Here is a 25,518-nt window from a genome sequence, read left to right as displayed (position 1 = left end):
GGGCGAATGACTTTGAAAGGCAGGCAAACCAATTCAGAACATACGGTTTAATAAATATGAATTTACTAGAAAATTAATTATGTTGATATTTTAGTCATTTCCCTAAAAAGCTTATTTAGTGGCGTGGAGAAATTTAAATAAAAAACTTTGCTAACTGTAAAAGAGACGTGTGTTGTAGTCATTTTAAAATAATAGTGTGGTTATAGTTGTTTCCTAGTCCAGAGATGGAGAGCCGTTTGTCTGTTAGGGTATAAATTTGAGAAAAATGCAGGTGAGTAACTCGATCTATTATTCAAATCATGTTTTTTAGTTGTTCAATTTCACAAACCTTTTTAGGGGGGGGCAACCTCTCGCAAAACTAAACTTAGTGGCATTTGATTTCCACGAACAATTTACTAACTGAATAGGAGACCAACTGTAACAAAACGCTACCCTTACATGACATAGATACTCTTTGTTTTGACATTTAATCGAGGTGATCTGGTGACTATTACGGAGAAAAAGGGGCTTCGGTTGACGTTTCGGATGAGTTTACGATGTTTTGAAATTTTGCGCCACAATTATCTTGTCGATCGAGCGATCGATCAATCAGTGATGCTTTCATCAACTGTAGAAGACCATTTAATTCCGAGGAGAGTTGCTCCTAGCTGAAATGTCGAATTTGGAAGGAGCTTTTGCGCCAGTTCCCGTGCATAGGTACTTGTATGCGATTATTTCTCCGTACGCTATCCGTGGTGTTAGGATCGATGTTTTAGCGGAAAAATGTCAACAAAATGTGTTGCTTCGTCTACTGGATAGAGATCTATCCAGGTGATAACATTAATTAATCAATCTTTGAGTAACCAGGGCCAGATGGAAAATTTGGAGCTAGGTCCTGGGGTAAATTGATCGAACTTGAAAACGCGATCACGCAATCTTTAACAGATTCCTCGTTGTCGTCTGTCACGTAGACAACGTTCATTCACATATTGTGGATACAAACTTTGGAACTGTATTTCTAATGTGTTGGAAGCTGTGGACAGTGTAAATAGCTTCAGGCGTCATTTAGCGCAAAAGCTATTAAGCGGAGAGCATTTGTATAGAGGTTTTTCACAGCAGCCATGTTGGATGGCAGGAACAATAAAAATATCTTGCACAAAAAAGGAATTTTTTTCCCATGGGCAAAATAATCTATTGTTCCTGCCATCCAACATGGCTGCTTTTCAAAACCTCTATTGAGTAAACTTAATCTTTAATTATACTTTTAGGTCTTTTGTAATTGATTCTAGCGATAAAATGTATCATTAAAAACTGAATCATTGGATAATGCAATTCAAGACTTTTTATTGGCTTAGCCGTTATGGTATATGAGCCAATATATCATAATCTACAAATATGGTAAGCATTCGTGTCAGCTTGAAATTAAAAGGGAGCTAAAAATTTAGTAAAAGTTGATATTGAATTTAATGTTTTTAATAAAACAATTATTCCACTCGTGCTTGTTGGATATGAGATGATTATAGCCAACTCGGCGCTACACGCCTCATTGGCTATCTATCATCTCATTTCCAACGCGCGGTTGTGGAATAATAGTTAATTATTTAACTGTTATTTCTTCTTCTCCTTTTTAACTTATATGTATACCTTAAATATTGTAGTTAGACATTAGGGACCTTAAGCAACCACGACGGTGACGGCAATGAGGATGTGGAAAAACAAGAGATCTAATTGGCAGAACAATAGCTCAGTGCGTGCATTTTGAACTTTGTACATTTCTTAGCCATCCTATGCAAAACAATAATGTGAAATCGCCAAAATTTGTGTCGTCTGCAAACCAAAACCGCGACGGCAAATTATTTTAATTTCCATTTGGACCTCAACGCTGCTTTTATACGTCATGCTGAAGTTGAGCTGTGGCATTGTATGAGACAGTAAGCTCATGCAGCCATTTTTAAAATTCTAACTAAGAGTAGAAATTCATTAATTAATCGAAGTCTTCCTTGGCGTTGCCGTCCTGACTGCTTAAGGTCCCTATTGTAACCAAAATGCCCAAGTTGGGAGTTAAAATAAATGTTACTATGTATGTTAGCGTAGGTAATGCATCCTTGCATACACAGATTGTGCAAATTGACCTTGGAAAATGCTCCAGGAATGAAATCCTATGAGTGTATTGATCTTAACTACTCCATGCATGAAAAATCCCATCCTACACTCACACATTCATATTTCAGCTCTAAATATTCACACATACTGCATTTACAACCAATGCCATGGTACCACATGTGAGGGAAATAAATCAAATGCCTAGTCAAGAACAAGAGAAAGTAAATTACTGTCCTTGCTATTGCATATGATTTATTTGTTTGTTTTTTTTGTGAAGAATCAACTAGGATATATGCTTTGTTCATTTTCTCTGAATTATAGGAGAACTGGCAGCTATTACAGAGGATACATTACTCCGCCTGAAAGATTTATCAGTACCCAACTGTCAGGGGGACTAAGGGTACTGTATAAAAAGCTTGAAGAAAAAAAACCACGCTTCTGTAAGTAAGAAACTCTACAATTGCTCAGAGTGGTTACAATAACAAAAGGTTTAGTATAATTCTTTATTATCCAACTACACTTAGACGAGTACAAATAACGCCATAGACGAGTACAAATATCACGCGGTATTTGTACTCGTCTATTGTAGTACCGGTTAAACAGGTTTTCTCGCATCGTGCAAGTGAAGAATTGGATTGTAGTTACGAAAAAAAAAAAGCAAGTAGCGGACAATTTGAATCATATTTCCGACGACGAAGAGTCAAAATGGCTGGCAAATATAGGTCCAACTTCATTAGATGAATCAAACAAAGAAACACAGCTTGACGATCAGAAAATCTCTTCATTTAATGAAGAAAATAGAAACAGCGACACAACAACGTGCCAATTTCGTTCCGCTTCGCATACTTCTGTCACGCACTTCCCGTAAATAAAATCCATGAAATTCGCCCGCACTGAAATAACAGTTTGGCGTGTTGGATAATAAATAACATTAGATGTTTTGTTGTGTAGTATCGCTGACTATTTTTACTCGTCATTTGTATTTTGACTCGCCTTACGGGCTCGTCAAAATACGGCACAACTCGTAAAAATACTCAGCGATACTACACAACAAAACGTCTAATAAGATATATATATTATCCAACTACACTTCGTGGAGTACAAATAACGCCATAGACGAGTACAAATATCACGTGGTATTTGTACTCTAGAGTACCGGTTAAACAGGTTTTCTCACATCGTACAAGCAAAGAATTGGATTGTAGTTACGAAAAAAAAAAGTGGCGGACAATTTGGATCATATTTCCGACGTTGTTCTGTAGTATCGCTAAGTATTTTTATTGTTATTTATCCAGCCCATAGGGCTCGTCAAAATATGACACAACACATATTTTGACACACACATGTATTTTGACGAGCGCATAGGGCTAATGTCAAAATACGACACAACTCGTAAAAATACTCAGCAATTAACTACACAACAAAACGTCTAATAAGATATATTATTATCCAACTACACTTGGTAGAGTACAAATAAGGAAAAAAAATGCGGACAATTTGAATCATATTTCCGACAACGAAGAGTCAGAATAGCTGGGAAATATAGATCAAAGTTTATTAGATGAATCGAATGAAGAAAAACAGCTTGACAACCAGAACATTTCTTCATTTAATGAAGAAAATAGAAACAACAACACGACAACTCGCCAATTCCGTTCCGCTTCGCATACTTCTGTCACGCACTCCCCGTAAAGAAATATCTGCAAAATTTACCCGCACTGAAATAACAGTTTGTCGTGTTGGATAATAAATAACTTATTAAACGTTTTGTTGTGTAATATTGCTGAGTATTTTTACTCGTTATCTGTATCTTGACTCGCCCTATGGGCTTGTCAAAATACGACACAACATCGTAAAAATGCTCAGTGATACTACACAACAAAACGTCTGACAAATAAGATATTATATATTGTTGCCATTTTTAATGCCAGTCTCCTTAACCCTCCGATTCCCAAGATTTGATTTTTAATTTTCCCCTTTTGCTGCTACACATTTCCTTGTAAATTAGTGAGAAGAATTCGATTTCGCATCAAGATATATCAACTTCCACCTGATAAGTTTAAGTATTCTCATGACCTGTTTGTTGGATAATGTAGGGATATTAAAGGGAAAATTTACAGGTTAATCACTTCTGAGAGTTAAAGGGTCAAGTTCTATGGAGTAAACAGCAAAATTCACTGTTGGCTGACTCTTGCATCTGTTAGGTGTAAACTGGTACATATTACTCGTACAACTCTGTACACCTATTTGAAAGGGGGGAAATTGATAAAAAGGTGCACCCCTTGTAAGAAGACTAGGAAAAGAAAACTTTTGTCAGTTATCAGGGGCATTTATTACATGTACACTGTACCTGTCAAGAGGGGAATTTTTCCTGTATATTGTACAGAACAGGGCTCGACACTAACTTTTCAACTTACTAGCCAAGTGGCTTGTGACAACTTAGATGTTACAGCAATTTCAGTTTGTTTACTAGCCAAACTGGTTAGTGGAAATCGAAAACCACTAGTGGAAACTGAATTTCTACCTGTCTGTGGCTAGTTGGCTACTGTTAGTGTCTACTGCCCTGCAGAAACCACAAAAGTCATGTTTCGATAAAGTCTCAAAGGATAAATGGAGTCTAGATAATTATTTTTTCAGCCTTTTTGTGGGAAATGTCCAGCAAGTTTGGCAGCAATTTGATTAAAAAGACCATTGATTATTAGAGGTAAAGGGTAAATCGTGTTTACGAGCCAAGTGGCCCATCAGGCTGGCACTTAAACTGGGTTTCTGTGGCAGGAAGTGACTAGGAGTATTTCTACTTTCCCCCCCCTGTCTGAATGGAATGCTAGTCCATCGCAGGGTTACCCCCAGCATTAAAATTAATTTTATAGTACCTATTTCTACTCCTGGGTGTAGAGAGACACTGTGTGAGTAAATTGTCTTACATAAGAACACAACACCGTGTAACTGGCAGTCCACAGTCTAGCGCACTAAACCATGAGGCCATCACGCCTCCCATTCATTATTAGAGCACAACCAGCCTTCTCAAAAGGATTTCAAGGAGTAGGTTAATGGATTAGAGGAGTAGGTTGAGGTGCCAATGGCACCCCTTTGAGTGCCCTGCGGGCATGAGCTTGTAGGGGGGTCCGGGGGCATGCTCTCCGGAAAATTTTGGAAATTTAGATGCTCGGAGATGCAATTTGGTGCATTTTGGGTGTGTTAAAAGGGTAAAAAGTCACGTAATTATCATATAAGATTTAAGCGGATCACACCAGCTAAACGCACTCTGGCGGCTTTTCTTTAACTTTCTCTGTTTGCATTTAATTTTTCTTGTTTTCTTTTTCATTTGTTGCCGTTGAAAATTATATTTTTTGACTGAAAAGAGACAGTCAAGATTTGAAAGGAGGCAGCTTGTTGAGCCACCGACTGGCCAGTTTTGAGAAGGCTGATAACCCAAACCATGACTTTGCAGCCCAATTTTTGATTTGTTTCTTGCATAAAAGCAAGATAAGTGAACCAGAATGTGTAGTTGCAGTCATTATGGCATCTTGATTTTCATTTATTGTGTACATTCTCTTTTTCTTTTCTGCTCCAGTATCAGCCTCACAGACAGGCAAAGATGGTAAATTCAAGCCTTGTTACCCAGGTACACAATTAACTACTCTTTTTCAGCTCATTGGTTACATCTATAGCACCAAAGATTTGCAATCTTTCTGAAAAGCATGCTTCCACACTGAGCAACATGTATCTTGGGCTAGTAATAGTTAAAGAGCAGTAAATCAAAAAAAGGTTTTTGAGTATGTGTAGGCTGAACAAAAGAAATGAATATTACAAAAATCAAATCATTATAATTGTATAATATTTAATTTATCAAAATAAATTAGTACAATTGTTTTCATTTTTAATTCATATATTAAATTGTTATCTTCTGTATAATGTTTTTTTTCTGGTAGTTCCACTGCTTGCTGGAAGATACAAATTTATTCAAGTTATTGGTGAAGGGAAATCATCAATCTTGATTTCTGCAGAGGTAAGTTTCACATACGCACATACAGTTAAAATAATTATTACAGAATTGCAATATTATTGTCTTGGGAAAATACGAGTACTGCCTGTTATACCAGCTAACCTTATACCAATTGAATTTTATCCCAAGAATGTAAGATAATATCTGGATTGAGTAACTTATTGCTTATGATAAATGGCTAAAAACTTGCCACTAATCCTTGTAACTCTCAGAAGTGATCAACAAGTAACTTCTCCCTACGATTCTATTTATTAAATAGCAAACAGGTAATGAGAGAGATACTGTTCTAAGTCTTATCAGAAAGAAGTTGTCATCTTGATGTAACTTTAAATTCTGGTAAATAAATTAGCACCAATAACTCAAGAAAATATGTAGAAGCTAGACGGGAGAGTAACATTCAGATCTAAGGAGTTACATGGGTAGTGACAATCAAACATTGGAAACTCTGTTTAAGTAACTGTACCAGTAGCCATAATTTACATTGTTATTGTTATTGTTAATCTGGGATACCCATACCTGTTCAGTGCCCGTCAACATTATATGTCAGTGGACTTGTTTTGTGAAGATGCCATTTTTGTGAAGTATATGTAGCACGACGTTTTTGTAGATTAAAGCCTCTAGAAACGAGGCCAAATGCAGTCTGTCTTTCATAACAACGTAAAGGGGTAAGACATTCAAAGGAGTTTCAAATGTGATTTAAAGGACAGTGTATTTTATGTTTCAAAATAACTACTTCCCTCATAACCCCAAAGGCCCGTTCCCTCTAGAAACAGCTGAAACTTTTGAAACCTAAGGGATAATAAGTGATCAGGTGATTATAGAAATTCTCGCACTCTTATTGGCCGAGAATGGCATCATATTCCGCTATAATCACCTCCGGCGAGGTGATTATAGTTTCAAAATGGCCACTTCGCGTTTTGTCGATGTGTCTGAAGAGGAAGTTAATTTAATGAGAGAAAGTGCCATTCCAAGGAATACCAAACATGCCACAAAGTTTGGAATGACACTCTTCAAAGGTATTAGGAGTGAAAATTGTGCTAAACGTAACAAAGAAACCATTTATAATTAAATTCCCGTGAATATTTTGCATATGTCGACATGCATGAAGATCAAAACAACTACAATAAACTTTTGCAACACTTTATTTACTTAACAGAATGGTTTCAACAACAAACCGAATTTACCACTGACTTTGAGGCAATGGAGGTCAACGAGATGAATAAATGTTTGTCAAAATTTTACGTCTCAGTCAAGAGGAAAGACAGGACTTTTTACAAGAGAAATAGTCAGTTGTCCGTGTGAGTGGCTCTTGCTCAGTTGTTCACGCGTGACTATGAGAAATAAATTTAACATTCCTTTGCTCATTTCTATAATCACCTGAGTAATTATACTAAAACAATTATTCACCTTCAGCAAATAATTGTTAATCATACCCATTGGCCTCAATGTTGCCCAATTCCAATCTCCAATCTCTCCAAGACAACAGTTTCCCCTCTCATGATGGAACTTGTTTTATTAATGATTGAACAAAAACTGTTCAGTGTACCAAGCATGCATGTATATTCACCAAATCTAAAATTCATGTTATTTTCTCCTTGAAGGATACTTACCATTTTAAAAAGAAGCAAGTTGCTATAAAGATAATGAATTTGGATTATTCCAGACTTGGAGCTCAGGTATCTTTCAAGTAATGTGTTTACAGATATGCTTAAAAGTTTATGCATGATTGCATGATGATGTTTCAGAAAAACAAATTCCAATCTGTATGAAAATGATCCTTGCAGTAATTAATAAACCCCACTCTAGTGGTGGAAATATGGCCTGGAAAAAAATTCAGGCCCATAAGGGATTTGAACCTACATGATCTCTGTGACAGGTGCAGTTCTCCACCAGCTGAGCTAACAAACCAACTTGGGAGCTGGCCATTATGTTAACTTGTATAATTAAACCCATCAAAGTAAATCTGAATTTTAAATATATGAAAATCATATATGTGTACTGTGGTTTCATGAAATGTATGAAAGCAATCCTTGCAGTATTAGAAATCAAATCCTGTATGAGCCTGCATTTTTTTTTCAGGCCTATTTCCACTACTAGATTATAGTAGGGTTTATTACTGAGAGAATCACTTTCGTAGATTATTTTCATGAAACTGCAGTATGATTGTCATTTTTTCAAAATTCATTGAATTCCAATCTGTTGTACTCAGCTGAGAATGGTAGCAAAACTATCATTACTGGTAGGAGTTGACTGTGTAACTACATGCTTGAAAATTTCAAGATGACATTTACCTTAAGTTGACATGAGTTATAGACTGCATGTGGAGGCTGTACATGTGAAGATGCTCTGGAAGATTGCCTCTAAGGTAAATTGGCTCAAATTACTTTCCACTTTGTATGACATGGTGTTACTGTTTATTGTCAATGCTGATGCAGGAGGCAGATTGCATTCAACAGCTCAACAAGGCTGATCCTCTCCATGTTGCCAGGACTGTTCAGTTATTTGTAAGTCATAACACCATAATTACTGTACAGTTATAGTCATCAATTTGTTACATGTACTTCTTTTAGAGACACTGTGCAAAATCAACATTTATTATCCAACTACACTCCACAGAATACAAATAATGCCCTGATGAGTGCAAATATCATGCGGTGTTTGTACTCTAGATAACTGGTTAGGACAGGTATTCTCACTTTGCACAAGCATTATGAATTGGATTGAAGTTACAATGAAAATAAATGGCAGACAATTTAAATCATTTTAATCTGACAATGGAGAGTTGGAATGGCTGGTGAATATTAATCCAAGTTTATTAGATAAATCAAGTGAAGATAAGCAGTTAGATGACAATGAAATTTCATCATTTATTGAAGAAAATAGAAACAGCAACATGACAACATGCGAATTCTGTTCCACTTCGCATACTTCTGTCACACATTCTCCGTAGATAAATACTCCCAAAATTCACTTGCACTTAAATAACAATTTGGTGTGTTGGATAATAAATAACTTATTGGTCATTTTGGTGTGTAGCATTGCTGAGTATTCTTACTCATTGTTTGTATTTTGCTTGTCAAAGTAAGGCACAACTCATGATAATACTCACATATACTATACAACAAAATGTATTGAAAGTGGAGGTGGCTAGTGGTTTTTATTTGGCAAGTTAATTATCCACTACTAGCCACTGACACCAAATAGTTGATTTAATACCACTGAGATAATTATTGGCACAAAAGGATGATTTTAACTCAATTATTCCTGCAATACGTACAATATTCTTGGGTGGAAATCCTGCTCAGAGGTGAGGAGCAAAGGGTCTTCTATTGTGTAGATTTCAGAGTGTTCTCCATTGCTATGGCGTCTGACACTGTAATTAAATTTTTAGAATGTTTTCAGTTTTGAGGGTCATTACTGCTTGGTTTTTGAGCTTCTGCGTCCTCGGCCGCTTCATCAATACTTTCAGGTTGGTAAACATGAAGTGAACTTGTTCTGAGAGCTTTATCACCTTCAATCCATTTTTTGGTTTGTTGCAGCTGTTTCTCTATTGACATAGTATTAAATTTCTAATCATCTTTTTTACAGAAATGTCAGTTTGATAATGAGGTAAGAGTGTTTAATGTATATTTACATGTGCATTGTATGCTTTGATTGTTTAATTAACCATTATCTATTGTTAATCGCTTGATTTATACACTCAGATCTTTGGAAAGATCATCAACTAACCATAATTATAAGTATTCTGTAATATTGAGTGGTCAACATTATGTTTTCTTGATATGGTTTACCAACAGGACGATAAACTGAAAGTCATTCGGAAAATAACTTTTCAAGTGAGCGAACCTTTTTGAAATTCGTACAGTTTTTTTTAAATTATTTTTTCAGATATAAGAACTTATTATAAGTCCATTTTAAAGTACACTGGGGTTCACTTTCAAATGGAAATTTTAATTGTGCTTCAAATTTATTGACAGAAATAAAAATCATATGATCATTACCATTAATAATAAATTGATTTGCTTTTTAATTAGCTCTTACAAGCTCTTGGATTCCTAAGGAGGTAAGATTAATTGTAAGTGTTCTCTTTGGACTCTCTTAAATTACTCAGCTGTACTTCCAAATGGTTTTATTTCATTGTCAAGCCTAGTACTCTTCCCCTGCCCAGCTTTTGTTGATCTTTTGCTGATGTCTCAAATAATAATTATAACATAACCAAAGTAAAGCGCGCACTCTGATTGGTCAATTTAGCGTCCCCCATTTGCTCATGGGTGTAGGCTGCTCACGTAAGCAAAATAATGCAAAGACTATTTTTCCGCACGCGCTTGTTTTTTTCTGGTCACGTAAGATTTGTTAAATAAAAGGGAACTCTTTAGCTACAATGTATCAATGTTATGTTATAAAACAAATGGTAAACACCACAGCGTACACTATTGAGTTATGGATGCACTTGGGAGGTTTGCTAAGCACTCAAGAAGCTAGAGTCGCTCTCGGCTATCACCTCGAGCGACTCTTACGCTTCTTTCGTGCTTAGCAACCTCTCCAGTGCATCCATAGCTCAATAGTGTAAATAATAAATGTGGCACTGGTTTGAATAGCCCATTTCCGAATTACCCTTGGTCTCATTTTCAAAATGAGTCCTGGTGCTCATCCTTTCATATGATAATTAACAAATGGTAAACACCACAGCGCACACTATTGAGTTATGGATGCACGCGGGAGGTTGCTAAGCATGAAAGAAGCGTAAGAGTCGCTCGAGGCGATAGCGGAGAGCGACTCTAGCTTCTTGAGTGCTTAGCAAACCTCCCAAGTGCATCCATAACTCAATAGTGTACGCTGTGGTGTTTACTATTTGTTTTATAACATAACATTGATACATGTAGCTAAAGAGTTCCCTTTTATTTAACAAATCTTACGTGACCAGAAAAAACAAGCGCGTGCGGAAAAATAGTCTTTGCATTTGCTCACGTCAGCAGCGTACACCCATGGGCAAATGGGGGACGCTAAATTGACCAATCAGAGCACGCGCTTTACTTTGGTTATGTTATAATAAGTTTTCATTCACATGCAAATTAAACTCATTTTCAACAGAATGGTTGAGCACCAAGCCTCGTTTTAAAAAAGGGGCCAAGGGTAATTCGGAAATGGGCTATTAGGAAGCTTGTTCTGTATTCTGGACAATAGGAGTGAATCTTTTTTCAAAGGGGGGTGCTCATTTGAGAGTAGGGACTGATTTCAGGATTTTATATGCTTCTCACTCAGCTTTCCATCTCAATCCACAGACAGAATATTATCCATGCTGACTTGAAACCAGAGAACATTCTTCTTAAAGAAGGTGAAGTACGTGGTGTGTTTACAATAGATGAGTGAAAAAATTGGCTGAACTTATTGAATCGAAAAGCCTCCTTTCTAAAGATAGTTGTAACAATTTGATCTGGTTTTAGATATGAATGACAACTATTACAAGCAGTTTGTAAGAAAAACAGACCTATAATATATTTAAAGATTCTGAAGTTACAGCATATAGTGGCTAGTGAAAGGCTTCTTTAATGCTTTCTCAGAGTTCATTTTCCCATACAATTATTTGCTGTGTTGCCATGTTTCTGCCTAACAAGAAATTTTGTTTCAGCACTGTCTTGTTTTTGTTTCTGCTATTGATAATATACTTGAAAAATTATGTGCTTTTGATTGGCTGAAAACGAGTACGTTTTTCATGTAACACAAGTGCAAAGTTGTAGATGAGTGCAAATAACAAATAGCGCACACTGTCAAAATTTCATGTCTTGATTTTCTGTGGTGCTTTTTTCATGTAAATTATTACTAAAAGTTATGCGATATCATGACTCAAGTGCAATTTGGTGTAAATAAGCAGTCTTGTAAACTTTTCAATGACTAAAAATTGCATGAGGCATGGGGCAAGTGCAGTTTGGTTCTCTTTGAAAAATTTACTTGAATGGGTTTATTAACACCAAAGTGCAATTGAAATCATGGTATTACCTGTACATTAATGTCACCATGATGGAACCTCCAGGGATGCCTCATGTGGGGCCACATGTCTTAGTTGCAAACTTTGTGATATATTGGAACAGACTCAGAATATAGGGCCAAACTGACCTCTGACCTATGGGATAACAGCTTAGCTATTGGCATTTCTGGAAGCTAACCTCCTTTGGGGGTTCTGATTGTTAACACACTATTATATACCTTTTTTTTCTTATTGTATGTTGTATTAACACACTGTAGGTGACGAAATCAAGATAAAAGTTGTTGACTTTGGAAATGCAATTCACTGGGTTCATAGAGAGGTAATTTCTATCATTTGGTAATTTATATAACTACTTTTAGGTAGTAAATGTGTACAGATACAGCAGGGAATGCATTAGTATTTAACAATTATTCGACAATATTCACCAAACCTGAGGCAAATAATTGTTTCAGTATAATTTCAGAGCTGAACAACAGAGAAATTTCTAAAATCATAACATTTTAGTAACATTTATTAACATTTTATTTTAACATTTTATATAAACCGTGTGGGTCAGTTTATATAGTGTATGTCATATAAAGAACCGCTTGACCGATCAGATTGCTGGGAACTCTTAATTGCTCAGCTCTGAAATTATACTAAAATTGTAATACTATACTGTAGGATAAAGCTCTTATCCAAAGTATACTGTAGAGCATTTGCTCTGACAAAGGGCTAACACTTGAAACATCAGCTTTTTAACATACGGTGGCCATTAATTATTTTTACTGTTTCAACTCAGTTGATATAACCTGATTACCTTGTTACCCACACCAATGCAGCACCACAGTTTCTTTAGAAAATTTCAGTGTTTATACTGTATTATGGACAAGCAAATTCTACAGAAAGGGAAAGGGCTCACATACACTGTACCAGCTGTGAAAAACTGTTTTTATGAAACTGTGCACATGTGTTTAACCCAGCCCTTAACCCCTAGAAGGGATTAACCTGTAACTTCTCCCTATGATATCGACACCTTTTCTAGCAAACGGGTAATAATAATAATTGTAGATGTCTTAGGGGGACAACTCTAAGAATTTTGGAAGGAGTGTTAGAGAATTGTTAGGTGCAAAGAGAGGGAAAGAAGTCTTTTGTCAGTTGCAGAAAGCTGTCCTCAGCGCCAGTCTGAACATCGCCAGAACCTTTAAGGTTCTTAGTTAGCTTAGAACTCTCACACATGCCCGTCAGCTAGCTACTTAAGGACTCATATAGGATTTTATGATGCATTATGTAATATTTAGATTATTGATTTTATGTGACTTTTTCTTTTTATAATGGTAGATTTAGCAATTTCATGTAATTTTAGTATGTAAAATAAGACTTACTGGTAGGCTAGCCACGGTCAATGCCTAGCCTGAGTGAGTAGGATCGGCACCCAGATGTGTATATATACTGCCATAGCAATAATAATTATGATGATAATAATAATAATAATAATGATAATAATTTAATATTATATTGCACAAATTAACATGTGGATATGATCAAACACTTTTCGGGGGACTTAAGCCGGACTGCATCAGCAGTTTACAAACAATCGAAGGAAACTTATTTGAAGATGCCCCCTTCCCCCCCCCCTAATTCCCAGTAAGCAGGCCAGACCACATCACAGTAATCTTGTGAGTAGGTTCTTTAACGTCCCCTGCCTAACCAAATTAACTAATTAATAGATGCAGGAGACAGGACCTACGGTTTATTCGTCCTTATCCGAGAAGACCAGAATATCTATCTATTTCTTGATATTATAGAAAGGTAGCATCTTAATTCTCCTTAGTTATTTTAAGAGTTAGTTAAGTTATTTTAATGGGAATACAATATTGTATCAGTAGAAGCTCTTATCTTAGTCTAACACCAAATTCTCAGCCATGTAACTAATTTACAAGAAAATGCATAGTAGCTAATTATAATGTAAAGGGGAAAAGTAACATCAGATCCTGGAAGTTAGAGGGTTGGGGAGAGTCGTGCATTTTCCAATATGGAGATCTATAGAAAATTAATATACTTTGAGAGGGATGAGCAAATGAAAAGGAAGTAAATAGGGAAAACACAGGGATTTTAGTATTAACTTCCATTGGTGAGCATAACTAGACTAAGTGTAGCATGGTTAGTTGGTCATTGCAGATAATAGAGCGGTCACTATCAGCCCATCTGCTACTATTGATAAATGGAATTTGATAACTAAATATAAACTGTATGCAAACTATGTCATTAATTTCTTGTTTCCTTGTGTTTAATTCTATCAGGTTTCCTTGTATTATGATGAGTTTGACCTACAAACTTTACTCTACAGAGCCCCTGAGGTAGAGTAAAAAATATTGCTGTTTTAATGAATAAGATTGCAGATTGCAGATTGTTACGTATCTGGGTGACAAAACTTACAGAAACATTTTAGATATAGCTAGGTTACATGCATGCAACTCCAGTGTTTTCCTGATTGGTCTAAGTAAAATAAATCTAAGTTAAACCATTAATATTTTGGAATTGCATAAATGTAACCCTTTCACGCTGAGGATCATATTGGTAATTCTTCTTGCTGTTTGCCATACAATTCTTATGATTTTAGTTCAGAGAATTTAGCTCTGGATCAACTTAAAATCCCTTTGTAAGTGATATTGTTCTTTATTCTCATCACTTTTCTGCTTGATATTGTAAGGAGAAATTCTGTCTTGGTCACCCATTGGAGTTAAAGGGTTAAGCATCCTATGAATGATGATCCAGTAGTATGTGTCATAAAACAAGTCATGTGGATGACCTGTGGCAGATGAAAAAGACTGTTACAGTAAATCATAAGATTTGCAATGTGCCTTAGTTTGTTATTTTTCGGAAAGAAAAAAGTCAGAAACATTATTGTGCCTGTATGTGTCTGGTCACTGGAAAAGTAGTGGTACCCAAATATTTGTGACGTTACGGTAGTAAGTCCAAATTTATCAAACAAATTCATTAATTTAGGTAAGTTTGAAATTTACAGTGTAGTGTTCACGATCTTTTTAAAAGTTCAGCTTATGGAAGAAGCTCTCACTAAATGTTGTTTAACGCAATGAAGCACAGTCTGGAGGCAGCGTGACCAGGTGGTCAGCGTGTCAGACTCTCAATCCACCACTCCCGTGTACAAGTCTCACCCTGACCACTACCTGAATTTGTTACATGGAAGCTCCAAGTTCATGCTTGTACAGGGCTCGACACTAATGGTAGCCCACTAGCCACAGACTAGTAGAAATTCAGGTTTGGCTAGTGGTTTTTGGTTTCCACTGCCCAGTTTGGCTTGTAAATGAACTGACTTTGTCGTAGCATCTAAGATGGACAACATCACCAGCCACTTGGCTAGTACTGTACATTGAAAAGTTAGCGTTGAGCCCTGCTTGTAAATAGCCAACTGGTTTGCCTCTGGCCAGTTGCGATTTTTAACAATGTTATGTTCAATTTGAATTATTTATTTCAGTAATTGTTTGCTTGACCCCCACTAGCGCTTGTGCTATAAACACTGACAAGGGTAAATACAGGTATTATAAACTTTAAGGTATTACAGTATACTCCACTTGATAATGGAACTGAAAACGCAGTCTCAATTCTTTTCAGGTGATGTTTGGTGTTCCCTTTGGCCCTGAGATTGACATTTGGTCTCTAGGATGTATTTTACCTGAGGTTTGTTTATTGATCAGTTTGTACTCTGATTGTTATAAACAATCTTTAGATGAATAATGCCATCATTCTGAGTTAAAATGAATGATACTTCACATTTTCGTGGTGTATATTTCTCTATAAGTTGTTAATGTTACTGATTTGGAAATGAAATAATGTCCTCTGATATTATTGTTGGTTTCAGTTGTACACAGGCAAACCTCTGTTTCTAGGAGAAAATAAAACAAAAGTGTTGCAAGAGGTATGTTATTTTATTTCTTTGGCACTTTTACAAGCTGTTTATCAACTGGAGTTACCTAGAATGCAGCTAATGGTATCCCCCTTTCTGGTTACACTTTCTGTAGACTGCCACTTTTAGTATCTTGTCGGGAACTTAAAGAGCACACGGAATCCGCATTGCAACACACCTTTATTCACTCGCACACTCGTTCTATATACATCACACAACCTCATCCACGTGCTTTATGCTAATTAGATTACGTCATCACCGATACTATTACACAAACACTAAATCCCTCCCTTGATTGAATTTAAACTCAGCTATAATCCCTGGTGCTATTTTCGGTAAATAAGCGAAACCAACAGAACTCGTTAGCATACTAAAATTTGCAATTGTTCAGTCAAAGTTCATTGACAACTGTTCAGTGTAACTGATAGTCCCTCAGATGTGCCGGTGCACGTCTGACACGAGCAGATCTTCGCGTATCTTGTTCCGCTGCCCGTGGAGGATTCAGTGCCTGTGGAAGATCAAAATCCATCACATAATCATCTTCCTCCCGTACAGCAGTGTTCTGGTGTAACTTGTGGACATGCGATACATTGCGCATGAACACACGTCCATTTCTTCGCTGCAGAATAAGGCTCGGTCCCTTACGTTCTAGCACTGTGTAGGGTTGAGGGTCATACAGCGTTGATAGCTTGTTCTGCCGCGCCTGCTGTAGCAACACTTTGTCTCCTGATTTGATGTCTGATGGACTCGCTCTGTTTCTCTTGTCTGCATAAACCTTTGTGCGCTGCTTGGCTTGTTGGTCCTTACCCTTTGCAGACTGTATTGCAGCAGATACAGCATTCGACATCCGTGTCTCAACTTGTGGGACTTTGGTTCTGATCTCACGTCCTAAATGTAGAAACGCCGGCGACGCTCCGGTAGTCGCATGAGGTGTCGCACGGTAGTTCAGTAGGAAGGCAAACATGTCAGTGCGCCAATCCTTTCCTTCAGCATGCGCAGTGCGAATTGCCTTCTCAATTGTCTTGTTAAATCGTTCAACCCCTGCATTCGCCTGAGGCCAGTAGGGTGTGACCTTCCGATGCTGGATGCCATGCGTTGCCAGGTACACCTCAAATTCCTCTGACACAAGATTTGCACCGTTATCTGTGACTACTTTCTCTGGAAGCCCATGTACAGCAAATATCTTTCGAAGGTGTCCGATTATGGCCGCAGAGGTAGTTGAGCGTACAATGACTACTTCAGGCCAGCGCGTACATGCATCTTCACAAACCACGAGACTTTCTCCCGTAGGGAACGGTCCACAGAGATCGATGTGTACCTCTTGCCATGGTTTGTCAGGCATCACTGTAGGTCGGAGTGGCTCTGCAGTAGACTTGCCCGCAACAGATTGACAGGGTAGACATGCCTTGACCATTGTCTCCACTTGATGTGTGATACCTGGCCACCAAACCTTCTCCCTGACCATCTGTTTGGTCCGCACAATGCCTTGGTGACCCTCGTGTGCATTTGCTAAGGTTGTTTGCCAGAGGGTACTAGGCATGACAATACGATGTCCTCGCAAGATGATTCCATTGGTCACACACAGTTCATCTCTGACCCGCCTGTAGGGCCTGAGCTCTGGTGTGTCTGGCCACTCACAGTCACTCAGACAACATCGTACTTGCTGTAGTACTGGGTCTGCCTCAGTAGCATTTGCAATCTGCTCAAGTGTGAGTGCTTTTGGAACCGCGTTGACTGTGACGTAGTTAATATATTCTTCCGCAATGTTCCTTTCCCGGAACGGTTGGTTTTCTAACGGCAATCTTGAGAGGACGTCAGCTGGGTTTGTCTTTCCGGCCATGTGTACAACATCAAATGTGTAGGGCTGCAGTCGAAGTGCCCATCTTTCAATCCGAGGCGGTGGCTTGGATTTAGGGTTGTAAATAACTTCGAGCGGCTTGTGATCCGTGTACAGGGTGAACAGTTTACCATACAAGTAAATATGAAATCGCTCGCAAGCCCACACAACCGCCAGTGCCTCCTTTTCGGTCTGAGAATACCTCCTCTCAACATCTGTTAACGTGCGACTCGCATATGCCACAGGATGAACACAATCACCACGTCGCTGCAGCAAAATGGCACCAAGTCCAACAGGACTTGCGTCAACTTTCAGCTCCGTTTCAGCGGCTTGGTCGTAATGTGCAACAACACAGTCACTGGTTAGAATGACTTGAAGGCGGCGAAATGCCTCTTGTTGCGCGTTACCCCAGACCCACTCTGTATCACTCCTTGTGAGCATCCGTAATGGCTCAGCGAGGGTTGCAAAGTTTGGGATAAAACGCGCACAGTAGTTCACTAACCCGAGAAAACTCCGCACTTCCGCTGCATTCTGTGGTGTTCGCGCGTTCCTCACCGCTTCAACCTTCTTGTCGTCCGGTGCAATGCCATCGGCAGAAATCTTAAATCCAAAAAATACTAATTCTGGAACACTAAAGATACACTTCTCTCGGTTAAGCGTAAGTCCCTTGTTCTCAAGGCGTGCAAGTGTAAGTTCCAAATTCCTGTCATGACTGTCTTAGTCAGAGCCAAACACAATAATATCATCAGAAATGTTCCTTACTCCGGGAATTCCTTGAAGAGTTTGCTGAATGACATATTGGTACATTTCTGGTGCTGATGACAAGCCAAATATTAAGCGTTTGTAACGCTTAAGTCCCTTGTGTGTTGAGAAAGTTGTAAGCACTCTAGACTCTGGGTGTAGTTCGACCTGATGATAGCCCCATCGCAAATCAAGCTTAGAGAACACAGCTGCTCCATTAAGTGCTTCCAATGTTTCCTCAAGTGTTGGTATTGGATGTCGCTCTCTGATCACCGCTTCGTTTGCACGACGCATGTCGACGCAAACCCGTACTTCGCCATTGGACTTTGGGACCGCGACTAAAGGCGAAACCCAGGGCGTTGGACCGTCAACATCCTCAATAATGTCGAGATCTTGCAATTCATTGAGCTTTTTCTCCACATCCTTACGAACGTGAAAGGGAAGGCGGCGCTGCGGTTGCGCAACTGGAGAAATTTCTGGGTCGATGTGTATTTGTAATTGATAATCCCGCAGTTTGCCAACGCCGTTAAACACTGCATTATGTTTGTCCACAATCACTTGTACAGATTTCACTGTAATTTGGTTAACTGTGCTCGGGTATTCCGGGCCAACTCTTAGTAACCCAAGCTCCGTTGCAGTTTCCTTGCCCAACAATGATCCCGCATTTAAATTTTCAACAACCACGAAGTCGGCCTGTGTGTGAAATTGAGTTGTTGACACATTGGCACGGAATGTTCCTTTGACAGGAAGCGGCGTTTTCGAGCCGTATGTGTAAATTTTGACATCGGAATTTCTGAGAACAACTCCTGTATTCGACAATCGGTTGAATGTAATACTGTCCAGGACATTGACACTTGCCCCTGAGTCAACAATAACCGGAATCGATGTACCTTCAACAGTTATTTGCACAGTATTGTCGTCCATGTTGCCCCTAATCGCCCACAATATTCATCGTCTGAACCAGGGTCTTGTTCGGTTGTCACGTACCGAAGCCCATTTGCATTCCGTTGTTGCGCAACGTTCTGAGAACTAGTGGCTCGATTCGGAACTCCTTTGCAAACTCCACCGAAGTGTCCTTGCTTTCCACAGTTACTACAAGCTTTTCCAATTGCAGGACACGAAGGATCTTTCGCGCGATGCCCCGCACGTCCACAACAAAAACAGACAATTTGCCTCGTGTCATGGTTCTGTGGTCGTGAATTCTTCGCATTCTTTGGTTGACACGACCGTGACTTTCCACTGTTTCTTCCTCTCGATCTTTGAAATCCGCCCGAGACCTTGTTGACCCGTCCTGAAGAGCCCGGCGCTGCCTCCATTGTAGTAGCGTGTAGGTCAGACGCTTCAATTGATCGAGCGATCTGTAAAAGCCCATCCAGTGTTAGGTCGGTTTCTCGTAGTAGTCGACGGCGAAGACTGTTCGAGGCGCATCTATCCACCACTTGATCTCGGATCATTTCGTCCACATTTCCATACTCGCAAGATTTCGCAAGGCTTCGTAATCGCGTCACGTACGAATCGATGTTTTCAGTCGGCTGTTGCGCTGCCTGCCGAAACACATGTCTCTCAAAGGGAATGTTCTTCTTCGGCTCAAAGTACTCGGTTAATTTCGCAAGTGCCGTATCGTAATCCTCTCCAGTACCACTGAGAGTTTCGAAAACCGTTTGGACTTCAGGGCCTGCTAAGTGCAACAGGACAGCACGTCGTTGTTTCTTTTCGGTAATGTTAGATGCCACCAGAAAGTATTCCAAACCTTTAACCCATTTCGACCAGCGCTGCCCGAGTGTCATTTGATCGCTTGAGACGGAGAAAGGGGGAATAGCAGGTAACTGTAATGTGGTGGCCATCACTTCTTCTTCCAACTCCTCAGAATTAGACATAAAATCCTTGCATCCTCGTCGCCAAATTTAGTATCTTGTCGGGAACTTAAAGAGCACACGGAATCCGCATTGCAACACACCTTTATTCACTCGCACACTCGTTCTATATACATCACACAACCTCATCCACGTGCTTTATGCTAATTAGATTACGTCATCACCGATACTATTACACAAACACTAAACCACTATTTTGAGGAAATATGAATACAAACAAACTTGCAATGTTCTTGCAATTCTTCTGATCACCTTCTGACTATGGTACTTAGTAAGCTCAATCAATTTTTTCATTTCTTTTTTGCTTTGTTGCTAGGTAACCAGTATTCTTGGTCCCATACCTAGGAGTCCATTCCATATTGGAAAATTTTTTGAAGATTTATCACAATTTATAGGTCACAACTCAGGTAAATTCAAATGTAATCAAGTTATCTCAAACTAATTTGGCAATCCTTACCTAGTCCTCAATATCATATGAGTGGTCTCTGTCAACATTTTATAGAATTAATCAAGCAACACAACTTAAACTATTGAACTGAGTTACATGTAGTGTAATAACAAAAGACAACTTATCCTTTGTGTGAAGGTGGAACCCTCCAAAGACTTGAGAGGGAGCTAAGCTGGGAGGTAGCTCAAATGAAAATTGAAAATTAACTCATACATGGGAAGATTTCTAGCAAAAAAACTTCATGTATAATGAGATGCCTAGAGAAAAAAGTATCCCTTCATTCACCTTTCCAACCATTTCTGCCTCAAAAAAAAAAAAGAATGGACAAATAAATCCATAAATACAATACATGTTCATGGGCAAAGAATCCTACATAGGATATAGGAATCAACGAATGTGAGCTTTTTTTTCACCTCAGACTTGTTTTTTTTTTCCATTGCTTTTAGAGGGCAATCACCTGAAATGTGTGTCTAATGTGATGCTAAAACTCCATAATTCAAGAAATTTCTCTTTTTCAAGTTTTTTAGTTGGCTTGCTGAAGTATGAACCAGGTTAGTGAACAGAATTATCATTATGAAAGTTTGTGTAAACTTACTTGAAACATATTGTTTGTTACAATAATTATCCTAAAAAACAATGCTACATTCAGTGATATGTGAAAAAACCCCTTGTTTCTTTGATTTGTATCTTAGGTGAAAGACTTACGCCTTATCAAGCTGTGCTACATCCATTTTTGGCTTCTGAGTGTTCCTTTGCAAATTTGTTGCCTCAACAAGGAGATAAGATAACAGGTTTGTTCTTGCCTTCCACTGACCTGCACAAAATGTATTCTTCAAACAGCTGCTAAACTAGAAATAACACTCGCTCTTAAACCAGAAGAATACAACCTTGATAGAGTGTACTTATATGTTTCTGCTGAATCTCAAAAGTGAAAGGGCTAGGTAGGCACTGAGATCCAAAAGGAGGAAAGAACTCTTCGTAAGTCAAGTTTAAGAGCGCATTTTGGCCTCGTAATGGTCGTCGTAAAGCTTATGAACAGTTTTGATAGGAGCATTACCCCGCCCTGAATCGTTGTTAACGTCAAAAATTATTATTATCTTGATTATTTAATTTTTTTTTTCAAATAAACAGAATTTTTATTTTTTGTTTTGTTTTTGCTTTTCCGTTATGTACTTGTCTTTGGCATAACACAGTGGGCAAAACAGTGAACGGAAGCCTTGTTCTCTTTCAGCGTTTTGGTTTTCTGATATGCGTAGGGCAGCCTTTTTCAAGTTTGACTACGCTAATCGGTAAAACCAGTATCAATCAATAAATTCAAATACCGCTGTGTTATTTTCAGATGCTGGAAGTTGTACAGACATTTCGTTTCCTACTGAGTATAACTTCAAACCATACGTTGACGAGGAAGTTAAAAGGCAACATTTTTCTGGAACTGAACTCTTAAAGCGGGGAACTACTGCAACTTCTCTTTCTCCAAACCACTCTCGAACCAAACAGGAAAATGTAACATCTCTGAAGATTGGAAATTTATTATCTTCTCAAATAGACAAGGCGACAATTAATGAGGAATCGCCGCGGGTAAACCAGTTGCCTTTAGATAATTCCAGATACGCCATGGAAGGTCCTCTTGCTACAGGACAGCCCAAACCAACTCACCCACAGAACAGGATGTTTCCCCTTGCTAAAGGAATTGCAAACACGCATGATACAGAAGAAGAAAGCAAAGAAGTCCCAGACAGGCTCACATCTACTTCCCAAACTCCGACAAATCTTTCTTTGGGAATAAATTCAAACGCATTCAATAAAAGGGAAAATTGCAACGAGAAGGATTATTCGCTGGCAGGAACCGAGGTGAATGGTCCTGGTAATGAGTTCCAAAGACCATTGGTGAGATTAGAAAACAACAAAAGTGATGTCTTTAAAAACACTTACGTAGATAAAGGAAGCTTCCGAAAGTCTTACGAACTTTTTTCATCTGGAAACAAGAACGTTGGAAGCACAAACTTACTTGAGTATGAGAACAGGTTTAATGGTCATGGAAAAGTAGGATTTGATATGGACAATTCTGCCTCGGATGGAGAGACAAATGCTGCAGCCAGAACTCGTGTCTATCATAGGAAAACAAAATTCGCCAAAGTAGAGATAGAGTGTAATGAAGTTGACGGTCTCGCAGCAGTCCAAGCGGGACAATTTGTTATTGAATCTCCGTTTCGAGAAGCAAAAGCAACTGTAACAGATGTAAATCGTCGAATGCATTTGAGGATGGAAAAGGTTTGTGTCGTATATGAGCAATTTTGTAGAAGCTTTTCTCTCAATGCACGTGCGTCCACGTATATTCGGAAGAGATTTCCGATCATGTCCACACTCCTATTTTGCAGTCGATCTACTTTTTCATTTATCAACCAACTACATGTATGTAGCTTGTAGAAACCAGTCAGTCAGTCGTTCAGTTGGTCAGGCAGGCAGGCAACAATTTTGGGACAGTCAATTTGTAGGCTAAACAGTCAGTCAGTCCACTGGTTTGTCAATTGTTCAGTCGTTCATTCAGGCAGGTATGTCTGAGATGGTCAATGTGTCAGCTGGTCAGTCTGTCAATCAGCTACTCAGTCAGTCAGGCTGAAATGCAGGCAGCCAGTCAAATCAGTCAGTCTGTAAATTAGTCAGCGACATGTAATGAGCCAGATGATTACTCGGCAGGTAAAATCCGAAAAGAAAAATTACCAAAATGCGGGAATATGCAATACTTAACGATTAGTTGGGTGATCAGTACTAAGTCAGTCATTGACTAAATCAGTCAGTTGGCCGATCAGTTATTCAGTTTGTCAATCAGCTTGTCAGCATGCGTTCGTAATCTCTTGGTTTTACCAAACAGGAATCAAAAGCAAAGCCGAAGGAGGACTCTGGAAAAGCCACATTCTCTGAAACATACCAGAGTGATGTGAGTATTTACTTGTTTTCCTTTTAAGGGAATCAAAATTAGCCAGTACTCTCTCTCTCCCTCTCTCTCTCCCTCTCTCTCTTCCTCCCCTCTCCCCCACCCACCCACCCGCACGTACGCACGCACGCACACACACACACAAACACACACACACACACACGCACACACACACACACACACACACACACACACACACACACACATATGTAGTGCTTAGTGGTGGTGTCAGTCGAGCCACCTCTATGTTCCTCGCTGGCTGTCGTCTTTGGATGCGTGCAAATGTTCCTTATCTCCGATTTGTTTATATTTCCTTTCTTTGGGGACTTCTCCCTGCCCTAGAAAAAAGGCAACTCCTTTTCACTTCTCTCATTTAAGTCGGATTCCATATCATCGATCAGATAATATCAATTTCCTGAGTGACAACAACGTAGTTACAGTCAAGGCATTAAGGACATCATAATTATACAGAGCCAAGATTTTCTACATCTTTTGGGTGACTGAGAGTATTGAGAAGTGTTGTTTCTTTCGATCGCCGTATGACTGAATTTGAAGTAATTTTTCGAAATACATTCTCTCTTTTTTTTTTCTTTTTTTTTTTGTTTTGTTTCTTGTATTGTTTTTTTAATTGTTATCTGTTGCATTTTCTCTTAGGAGGTGATGTTACTTTGTGAAGATGTACAGAGCAGTTTCTGATATTTTTAACTTTCTGTCTTAATACATGTGAGAGTATGAAAAGTAAATAAATATATTCTAATGCAGATTTAAGGTGACTTTGTGGATGTTGAGTTGGAGTTCTTCATTACATAATGTACTTGTTGTTCTCTTAATTCAGATGGGAAATATTCGTGTAGGGAAAATTATTTGGTGATCTTTCCGTCTTAGAAACATGAAATATTTAAATACTTCAAAGAGACTTTTTCCGCTCTTTTGTGATACTATTCAAATATTGTAATTTGTGTAACAATGAAACCTCACACCAGTTCGTACTTAACAAGTACGTTGTAAAGGTTTTTCAATTACATCCTACGATTACAACCAGCGATTGCATCCAGCGATTACATCACTCTCAAGAAGTAAAAATAAACGAGTCGGGTTCTCGGGTGTACGTGAACCAATTTAAATGAAATTCAGACAAATGAGAGAGGTACTCTCCTACTTCATAAAATTCGCCGATAAAGTATTCTGGGTCTCGCAACCTAACATTTGTCCACATAACCAGCCCATGTTTCCTGGGTTTGTTTTTTTATTCATTGTTTATTGGATATTAATGATGGCCTACATGTAAGATGCGTCGCTGATCTGGGCCAGTAAGCGTACACACTAGAAGTTACGAAGTTGCAATTTTTGATCCACCTCTCCTTCAGAAATAAATAAATTTTTCCAGGCCGATAAATTTTCACATTCAATATCTAATACCTGCCCAAATTTTGCATGGCATTCTTTCTGTTTGTTTATTTATTTATATGTTTATTGTTGTTGTTTGTTGGTTTGTTGCTGTTTTTTTTTTTTTTTTCGGTGGGGGGATGGGTGACCGGAAGTAAATTTATGCCCTCAATCAAAAACGCTGTAAGGGAAATTTGCATATCGTTGTGCGAAGGAAAATATCCTGGTTGGGACAATGGAAAGTTGTTCTTTTTTAAATCCCGAAGGGGACGTTTGTAAGTGCAGTGGAAACAATAAAAACTCAGTGAATGTCAAA

General features: G+C 38.5%; 1 protein-coding gene across 2 annotated transcripts; it reads left to right on the top strand.

The window, feature by feature from the left end:
- Positions 1–484: 484 nt before the first annotated feature.
- Positions 485–25,518, top strand: LOC111346510 (uncharacterized). Of its 2 annotated transcripts, XM_088745062.1 has the most exons (21): positions 485–696; positions 2,404–2,522; positions 5,657–5,707; positions 6,015–6,091; positions 7,690–7,764; positions 8,524–8,592; positions 9,480–9,557; positions 9,677–9,697; positions 9,886–9,924; positions 10,123–10,151; positions 11,371–11,423; positions 12,332–12,393; positions 14,357–14,413; positions 15,690–15,755; positions 15,937–15,993; positions 20,750–20,840; positions 21,328–21,432; positions 21,574–21,672; positions 22,221–23,152; positions 23,754–23,819; positions 24,471–25,518. In XM_088745062.1, the coding sequence occupies exons 1-21, from the start codon at positions 653–655 to the stop codon at positions 24,510–24,512; spliced, it is 2,232 nt and encodes a 743-aa protein (XP_088601188.1). In that variant the 5' UTR covers positions 485–652; the 3' UTR covers positions 24,513–25,518. The 2 variants fall into 2 exon arrangements, with proteins under 2 accessions (XP_088601188.1, XP_088601189.1); XM_088745063.1 differs by lacking the exons at positions 485–696; positions 2,404–2,522; positions 5,657–5,707; positions 6,015–6,091 and adding an exon at positions 7,368–7,386.

This window comes from Stylophora pistillata, chromosome 14 (genome assembly GCF_964205215.1).
Source record: "Stylophora pistillata chromosome 14, jaStyPist1.2, whole genome shotgun sequence".
NCBI classification, from domain to species: domain Eukaryota; kingdom Metazoa; phylum Cnidaria; class Anthozoa; order Scleractinia; family Pocilloporidae; genus Stylophora; species Stylophora pistillata.
The sequence above is the reverse complement of the archived record's forward strand: the minus strand, read 5'-3'. Positions and strand labels throughout refer to the sequence as shown.